Source organism: Populus trichocarpa, chromosome 18 (genome assembly GCF_000002775.5).
Source record: "Populus trichocarpa isolate Nisqually-1 chromosome 18, P.trichocarpa_v4.1, whole genome shotgun sequence".
Lineage (NCBI taxonomy): Eukaryota > Viridiplantae > Streptophyta > Magnoliopsida > Malpighiales > Salicaceae > Populus > Populus trichocarpa.
Genome location: NC_037302.2, coordinates 3,495,166 through 3,504,721, shown reverse-complemented (window position 1 = coordinate 3,504,721; position 9,556 = coordinate 3,495,166). Strand labels below are relative to the sequence as shown.

General features: G+C 33.3%; 1 protein-coding gene across 3 annotated transcripts; it reads right to left on the bottom strand.

Moving 5' to 3' along the window:
- Nucleotides 1–2,810: 2,810 nt before the first annotated feature.
- LOC7476703 (uncharacterized) lies at nt 2,811–7,825 on the bottom strand. 3 transcript variants are annotated; one of them, XM_052449214.1, is made up of 5 exons: nt 7,453–7,825; nt 6,898–7,014; nt 6,715–6,785; nt 4,843–5,085; nt 2,811–2,997 (listed from the first exon to the last, which is right to left on the bottom strand). In XM_052449214.1, exons 1-5 carry the CDS (start codon nt 7,633–7,635, stop codon nt 2,826–2,828), a joined length of 786 nt encoding a protein of 261 aa, XP_052305174.1. In that variant the 5' UTR covers nt 7,636–7,825; the 3' UTR covers nt 2,811–2,825. The 3 variants fall into 3 exon arrangements, with proteins under 3 accessions (XP_052305174.1, XP_024445413.1, XP_002324800.2); XM_024589645.2 differs by lacking the exon at nt 2,811–2,997 and adding an exon at nt 3,553–4,608 and having other exon boundaries at nt 7,453–7,824; XM_002324764.4 differs by lacking the exon at nt 2,811–2,997 and adding an exon at nt 3,553–4,552 and having other exon boundaries at nt 7,453–7,823.
- Between the last annotated feature and the right edge of the window lie 1,731 nt (nt 7,826–9,556).

The window sequence follows — 9,556 nt, the reverse complement described above, 5'->3', positions numbered from 1 at the left end:
TAAAGATAGATCTAGAAGGTTACTTGGATTATCTCAATCCACATACATAGACAAGATTCTAAAATAGTTTAGCATGGAAGAATCCAATAGAGAATACTTATCTATTTTACAAGGAATACATCTCTCCAAAGATGTGTGTCCTACGACAAAAATTAAAAGAGATAAGATGGAAAGGATTCCCTATGCTTCGGTTATGTGATCCATTATGTATGTGACGCTATGTATAAAATCAAATGTATCTTATGCTTTGAGTATAATGAGTATATACCAATTTATTCCAGGTAAGAGTTATTAAAAGATAGTTAAAGATATTCTTAAAGTACTAAAAAAAGAATAAAGAATGTCTTTTTGGTCTATGGAAAACATGAAATGGAATTTCATGATTACTCAAATGCTAGTTTTCAATCAGTTATTAATGATAGCAAATCTCAGTCAGGATATGTTCTTACTCTAAATGGTGGTGATGTGAGTTAGAAGAGTTCTAAACAAGAGACCACAATAGATTTTTTCAACTAAAGTTGAATACATATCTACATCTAAAGCGATAAAAGATGTTGTTTGGATTAAAAAGTTCATCATTGAACTAGGTGTGGTTCCTAGCATTGTTGATCCAATAGCCCTGCATTGTGATAACAATGGAGTCATTGTACAAGCAAAGAAACCAAGGTCTCATCAAAGATCCAAATATGCACTTAAATGATTCTATTTGATTACAAAAATCATAAAGAGGAAAGATATAAAGATAGAGCGAGTGCCTGCTTAAAAAACTCTTACAGATCCTCTCACTAAGGCACTTTGTCAACAGAAGCATGATCACAATATAGAGGGATATGGTATTAGATACATAAGCGATTGCTTTTAGTGTGAGTGAGAGATGTTTAGTGAATATATCATGTAGCGAATCAGTTGGTTACACATAGCACTGATTTTATTTATGTAAAACATATTTATTATTAATAAAGGCTTTCTTTATTTTTAATATTCAATTATATTTGATTAATGATCTAGAATAAAGATAAAGTTCATGGAAGAAAAATTCTTCGCATATGAAATTATATAGTTGTTATAATTATGAAATTCATATTGAATCAAAGCATTGTTCTTAAATGTTCATAGTTAATGTTCTATTAAGATTGAACATTAATTAGAGTTGTTGATACAAGAGCATATTATGTTCCTTCCTTTATGTCAATGTTTTATTGAAACTATACATTAATTAGAGTTGTTGATATCGAAGCATATTATATTCCTTTCTTTATGTCAATGTTTTATTAAAACTAGACATTAATTAAATATGTTGAGAACAATGCATATTATGTTCTTTTTTATATGAAAAAAAGAAGTTGCACTCATAAACTAAGGTATGCAGGACATATTAGTTCCAAAGCATTTAACAAACACCTACATATTAGTTTCATAGACATAGGTGATCTCTTATTTTATTTTATTTTTTGTACATTAGATAATAGTACAATAGTATAGTACAAAAACACTTAAACAAAAAAAAAGAGCTAAAACTCAAAAGTATAACAATCACTCTTTTCTAAAATGGTTTAGAAGATTTCTTACTGGTGGTTTGTATGAATTACCATTAGAGGTCAGACACTTAGACTGCTTGTACTTTGCGATAACTCAGTCTTGAAGCAATTATTCAAAGTAAAAAAAAAACATTTGATCTATAGATAATTTTCGTATAAACCCTAAACAACTCTAAATCTATCTAATGAGATCCTGGAACTTCCAGAAAATTATAAATTTATCATTTCCGATGCATGTATGCATTTTAGAAAACCTAACAATACATACATTTACTCTCCTTGTTTTGCACATTATTACATTATCTCCCTTGACCTACACTTTCTCTTATCTCTTTCTATCTAACACACACTTCTCTTCTTATATTTACTAACTTAAACATTGCATTTTAGAAAACCTAACAATACATACATTTACTCTCCTTGTTTTGCACATTATTACATTATCTCCCTTGACCTACACTTTCTCTTATCTCTTTCTATCTAACACACACTTCTCTTCTTATATTTACTAACTTAAGCATTGGATGATTTTCTATTCTAATAAGGAACTTGTTTTTGTTTTTTTTTTTTTTAGATGAGTCACTCGTTAGCTCCAGTTCAGTCGCTCTCTAATCCATCATAAAACATAAAAAGCTTAAATGTAATATCAAGTTTTCCAAATATCATCACCATCCTTATAAGAATTTCAACCTAAACCTTACAGTACAAATTATCAAACTTAAATCCTTTTATTTCATGGGAGAGATTGTGTACAGTAAACAAGTTTGTAACCTTGTGTTTAAAATTAATTGACAATTATATACAAGCATGTAACATACAAAGATTTTTGTTTTTTGTTTTAATGACAAGATCAACATCAAATAAAAGATTTCCATCACCACAAATACAACCATGCCAATTTTGAGCCTAGCCACACATGTAATTTTACTATGTACGTGACATATCCCTTAGAGAAATTCAATCATGCCAAGCTTAATGGATTAAAAAAAAAATTGCAAGTGAAATGGCGTTTTCTTTCTTGTTTCTTGAAGCGTCATCTTGTAATTGATTATTGTTTTTTTTTTTTAAATAGTTTTATTGTGTACAAGTTACAAAAATTGCCTGTCAAATTGATAACAAAAGACAAGTTACCAAAATTACCACCCAATTCCATGGGGCATTCAAAGCTGGTGCTGTAAAAGTAAAAAAAAATCTTGCAAAATCTACCATAAAGTCACCGGGGTTTATCCAGAACCCTGAGAAAGATGCACGGGTAGTAAAAGTTTTACTCTTTTTTTTTCTGTCATGCTAGCTAGCGATGGCTGTAAATTTTGGCATCATTATGCCCACTGACAATGATCGCGCTGTGAGTAAGATTGATTTGTACTTGAGCCACTGTATAAGCATTTCCTCATCCCAATAGAGTGCTACGGAACTCTTAACAAACTTCGCAAGTACCGCCAGCCGAATAACAGATTGGCTCTTTGACCAAAAAAAAAAAAAGGGATAAATCAGGCAATTCGTATATAAAATTAAAAAAAAAATAGATGAATTAACATGGTAACAAAAATAAATTGATAAAATATAATTTTAACTGATATTACGATTTTCAACCACGACATTAATGAATGAATTGTTGTATCTCTTATTCGGACGGAGTTTGGTGGAAGCTGCTGGCTTTTATTCAATTTGTACTCGAAAAACTTTATCAATGAAAGCTTCTTTAATGCAGCCACCTGTTGTATCAACAACATCCATAAGAAGTCAAGCTATTTTAATGAAGCCACCTGTTCTATAAAATTTCTTGTGGTCTCCTCAAACACAATTCAAGAGAGAGGAAAGGGAGTCTTAAGAGTCTGTTTGTGTTAAAATTTCACTTTAACTTGTCGTGGGAAGCGTGAGATTTTTTGAAACGTTGTTATCATGCAATTTTTTTTTTAATAACTATGCTAATTTAAAAAAAAAATCCAAAAAAACACCAGGAAGAACAGAATGCCCTGATCCTGAACTCTATCAAGGACTTGAGGTACCGTACTTTTTCTTTGTTTTAAGAGGGTATAGCGAGTGATCTCATCTCAAGAAGAAAGATCGGTCTAAAACTAAATGATTGTGTAAGCTGGTTGTATTATATATATGGAGTGGTGATTGATTGTAGGAATCTATTTTTTCTAGAAATATTGTGTTCATGTTTTTTTGGGCTTTTTTTCATTCTTCTTTGGCGAGGGAAAGGAAGGAACTGATGCATCAGGAAATCGAGAAATTAGCAGTTAATAAGAAGAGAGGGAAGAGAGAAAATCTCTTCTGGTTTGAGTTTTGAAGTGCTCTCCTACCTCTTTTTTTTTCAATTTTGTAAGACTTTATGAAGTAAGATAACTATGACTTTCATCTTGAATGCTGCTAATGAGTTGACATGAAAATAACACTACTTGATTCAAACATGGCCATGAGCAATCACAATTTCAAACCATCTTGTAAGTATTAAATTTTTAGCTTGATGTGAAAGAATCAGAATTCCCATTTTGTGGAAGATATGATACAATTATGTAAGATTACTTATTATTGTTTACTGGAATCAGGAACTATCCCCTGCACATTCAGTAACAATCAGCATGGCTCACTCTCTCATGCACTAAAAACCTGTTTTACCTGATGCAACGCAGTGGCAAATTTGAAAACAGTACACAATGCAGACCATTCTTTCACCAAAGCCACAAGATATTTCCTTTGCAGATCAGATAATCAAACAGTACCAGTTTCCAGAGTCTTTATTGACCAGTGAAACTTTATATTCATCTGATCCAAAATGTATTGTGGCCTGATATGGAAAAACAGTCTGAATCATGCTTATTCACCGCTTGTCTGTCACATGTATTGCCCGTACACGGGCATTTAAATGAGTTGAATTTGCATCTGTTATGACTACCACATTGTTAGAAAAAGAGATAGCTCTGTGCTGTAAATGCTGAGGAAAAAATCTCCATGCTCTACCATTAGTTTCTATACATGGTCTGTGGATGAATGCTTAGCCGTTCAATCTGGAAGGAAAGAGTAGTGATGTAGAACTTTAGGTCTGCATATTACCCCCTCAATGCTGGATCATAAGAAGTTATTGGCATCATCGGAGTTAAAATGGAAAAACAAGGAATGAACAAGAATTGGGAAATTTATCTACACTTGGTGTTTCCAGAAGTTCAAAAATATAAAGAATGTCGCATTGTATCAGTTGTCTAGAAAGCTTGCCTTTCTGAAGTTTAATGCAAAGAAATTTAAATGAAATTATTTCTTGAAACTTGTGACACATACAAATGGAAATTTTATTTCTTACCCTTTCCTTCTTTTCGAACTTAAAATAAAGTCGTCATCGTCACTGTCATTGCTGATTTTCCTCTTGGCTTTAAGGTCTCCATTCTTTGATGACTGCTGCTGCTTTTGAGAACTCTCAGGTTTACTAGTGGATGGTTTGGTAGATTTAATGGGAGTTCCAAATCGTTGCATTTTTTGCTTTCTCTGTTTCTTCTCATGTGCCTTTTTGGCTCTCTCTGGGGATAGTAAGCCATGTTCCATCATCCTGCAGACTGAATTTTGTCACGCCTCTCAAACGAATTGCAGCTGAATTTATTAGTTGTTAGTGAAAATGAAATGAACTTCGCGGTAGCATGAGATATCTAACGCAAGATATCCAGCCGAGGTGGAAAGGAATATCATTTTAGTATAATTGTGTTCTTTAAAGGTACTGACATTTTTTCTTGGTCGTATCTTTCCTCAAAAAAACGAAGTCGAAGAAATCATCACAAAGGAAAGTAAAATACTCATGGAGTAAGACAAAGTCGATACGAGAGAGGATAACATTACCAGAGTCTAAGAAACAAACTATTCCCTTAACAGCAGTTACCACAAGGAAAGAAAGTAGGTTCAAATGCTTTACTCACCGTGTACAGTTGAAATATTGAAAGAAGCAGGCCTAGGTAATTCACCTTTTAGCATTTAGGTTACCAGTCTTTTTCGACATATCTCAGTTTATTTCCAGCAGACTTCCATTCAAAGAGGGGATTACAAGCTCATGGGTGCAGAACTTCCAGCGAGGTATTACAATTCAGTACAGCAATATTGTAGGCTTAAAATGCATCTAAACACTTTATTGCACACATTTATTAACTGTATTGACGTAGAAATGCTTTCTTTGAAGGACATCACCAGCCTTTAATTAGCTGGGAGTCAAAGTTATGAAGATTATTGTAGGAAATCAAAATACCTTGACACAGTACTCCTTTTTATTGATTCAAGACGTTGCACTAACAGTGCACACGCATTTATTTGTTTAAAACCTAAGCTGTAACCCAGCTCATCCACACAAGTATTTTTAAACCACACAGGGAATTAGTGCTCTCTTAATCACTAGACAAACCTAAAACAAGACCAAGCCCCTGTAGTTACAGAAGCTCTAACCAACCAATAACGAGTCCAACATTTACTAGGAAACCAATTTTAACGAGGATTACTAACAAGTACTCCTATGTCAAGTAGGAAACCAACTCCTGCTAGGAGATCAAATCCTGAGGACATAAGGATCGATTTAATTCCAACAATAATGAACTTGCATTACAGCACGAGTGTGCATTTAATCAGACTCCACAGCATACTAGGTTTGCTAAAGGATTCGAAGTAAAACCAGTCAGATTTGGGTATAATATCCAGCCCCAACTCCATGCCTAAAATGTTCCAAGTCTTCTGACATGTGTATTCCTATGGATGGCTAAGAGTTCAGAGCTTCTATATTGTACAATGTAACAAAGAAAAAAGGGACACGGGGCCACACGAATTCCCAAGAACCAAACGTAAAAAAATTTAATCCTTGCAAAGGTTAATGTTATCATTAAAAGGGATTCCTATGTGCTAATATGCATGCCAACTAAATGTTGCGTAATCCCAACAAAGGCTATGAAACAAATTAACTGAACAACCAAGGTCCTATGAACACTTTAACCAAGGACGAGAACTGCTTACTTAAGACGAATAGAGGAACCAGAACGGGATGGTTAAAAATCCCAATGAAACTGAGCAATACAACAATAGATCGCAATGAGCACCAGGGTCAAGCTCAGGCCTCACTCCAACTTCGGGCAAGCACAAAATTAGAACAGCAACGGGATTTTAAGAAATTCATTTAGAATCAAGTGGTTGATGAGGGGAAACTCACCAAAATTCTGCCATTTCACTAGTTGGAATCTGTTTAGACAAAGACTCGTAGAATATCCTAAGTGGTTCTCTCTGTCGAAAGAAATCGGCAGCAAACATAAGAATTAAAGACACTTTCCACATAAAAATTATAATCAGATTATCCAAACCAACAGCTCAAAATTAAAAAATTTCAAAGCCAAACCTCTTCAGGAGGATCATATCTCTGGCCTGGCAAGGAGTATACTTTCTTCTGTCTCACTCTAGTGGTAGTGGTTGTCGTCGTAGTTTTTGACGAACTCGGTGCTGATTTTGATTTTACCTTGGTATTCAAACAAAATAGTAAACAGAACAAAAGATGAGATATCAGAACCAAACCGATCAAGAACCCAGGAAAAACTAATGTCCCAAAAATTAACCAACTCACTGCAGATTAATAAAAAAAACAACACAGAAAACACCATATTCACATAAATCAATCCATTTCAGTTTCTACACAATCAACTAACCAGATCAAGCAATAAACCCATATCATTCAATTAACTGAAAACATCCTTAAGAACCTCAAAACGTACATTCCACATTCCATTACATAAAAAGTAAACCAACGAAAACCCAGATGCAAAAGCTCACCAAATTGTGAAACCAATAATAAAAATAGCCACTTTATGATAACAACATAGAAGAAATGAAAATCTCAATAAACACACAATAAAAGATAAAAATAAAAACAATTCGAGAGATGGGGTAGCTTAATTACCTCAGTTTTAGTTACAACTGAGATAGATTTATCCTTTGAATCAACAACAGATTGTTGTTGTTGTTTGTTTGAGCTCTCAATTTTCTTAGCTTTCATCGAAGATTCAATCTTTCCTTTGGAACCATCAAAATTACTACTGCTTGGCTTCACTTTCACCACGCTTTGCTTGCTTTCTGTTGCCATTTCTATCTATCTGTCAATCAATCACTACTTCTTCTTTATCCTTTTTTTGGTCTTTGATTTCGATCTTAACAATCAAGAACCTTTGAAACTCAGAATTACCATAAAAAAGAAAATTACAAATTAAAGACAAAATTAGGTAGATAAAGAAAAACGTGTGAAGTTTGCCGTTTATTGCCTTTTTATGAAACTGTTTTTTTTTTTTTTTTTTTTTTTGTTTCTTTAAGGTTGTTCTGTAGATAAAATAAACCGAATTTATGCATTTGTCCCTGTTGATTATGACGTGGATGAGATTAACGGATGATTGTGAAGGTTAAAATAGTCATTCGGAAAGTCGCCGGTTTATTGGTAAGGTTATGATACGGGTGATGTCATTGTAAGAGTGAACGGTAATTTGGAATGTTATCAAAACGGTGTCATAATGGGAAGAAGATGTGATCCGACGGTTGTCAGACGGAGAGCTCACAGATTTATTACGAGAGTGTTTGCTTTAGAGTTTTAATGATGTTAGAGGTAAGAATCTTTTTTACACTGATTTTCACGTCAGTATAGTTACAACACGTGCTTCACTTACTTTCAATCGTAGATTCTATTCACATTCTCTAGCTCTTCTTTTCAAGGTTTATTTATTTAATTTTTCTTCAAGGCAGATGTGAATTGAGTTTTCATGCACTGTGATTCAATTTCTACCCAGCAAAATGAAATTTTGAAAATCATTAGCTTTATGAGCAAGCCGTCAAGAATAAATTAAAATCAATTTATGTAAGAAAATTAATGAGTTGAAAATATAATTATAGCTTTTTTATAACTAAAAACTCTAGCTCATACTCTTCAAATGCAATTGCTGCCAAGATTTTTCATATTGGATGATTTTTGGTCAGCATTTAAACCTATAAATTTATTTCTTTTCTTTTCTTTTATCATGGCGTGTCTGCAAGCATTCATTGTTTTCTTGAGACCTGTAAAATATGCAAGAAAAAAGCATGTATTTTATTTTGTTTATTATTGTAGATGAGAAGATTTTCATCACGAGTGTGTTTCTTTGCCACCTCTAACATGCATTCAACCATGATTATGCTGGAAAGCTGTAAGAGATGTTAAGGGACAAATTCATCAGCGTAAAATTGGATGCAAACAGGCTTCAACATGTCTCTTCTTCATCATTTAATTCTCCAAGCTTAGGTATTAATATGAGTGAAAACTGGCTGTAACTGTCCTTGATGATGTTGCTGGGACTACAAATTTGCGTCTATGGAAAGAGATGGCAACACTGTTCCAATCAGAGGAGGGATAAGGCATGGAAGCAGCAAGGTATCGTGTGCAGAAATAGAGATTTTAGGATCCGGCAACCATATGCTTTAATCACCTCAAGCCTAGAATAATGAGCCGAAACGATTGAAGTTCGTCGATATTTACAATCACAGTCTGTCTAAAGGTATTTTACTGACGGGATTACAGATAGAAATAGTCCATCAAAAAAACTCTCGTCTATAATTTTTGTTATGTCGGTGAGTCCATCAAAAATAAATTTACTGATGGATTTAAAAACGGATAAAGTGCGCCAAAAAAAACTTGCATGCTTCATTCCATCGGTATTTCCCTCGGGAAGTTTGTCTTATAACCGACGAAATACCGTATGCAATTATGTTGGTGTTTTTATTTGTCTGTCGATAAATATAAAATATCACCGGCAGAATATCATCTGTAATTTCGTCAGAGAGTTAACAATAACAGTGACATTTGCAGTACATTTTTTTCCAACTCTCTGAAATATATCGATGGATGTGGTCCATCGGTAACCCCGTCATTAATATATATATATATATATATATATATATATATATATATATATATATTGAACAGAAGTAAAAAAAAAATCAAGTATTTTTGACAAATTTAAACATTTATACGTTCAAATACAATA

Coding starts and splice junctions, on each gene's coding strand:
- LOC7476703 (XM_052449214.1), bottom strand. CDS start 7,635: ATGGCAACAGAAAGCAAGCAAAGCGTGGTGAAAGTGAAGCCAAGCAGT. Junction 5,086..6,714: donor AGTGAAATGGCAGAATTTTG/GTGAGTTTCCCC, acceptor TTCAGTCTGCAG/GATGATGGAACATGGCTTAC. Junction 2,998..4,842: donor AGTTCGAAAAGAAGGAAAGG/GTAAGAAATAAA, acceptor TTGGTCAAAGAG/CCAATCTGTTATTCGGCTGG.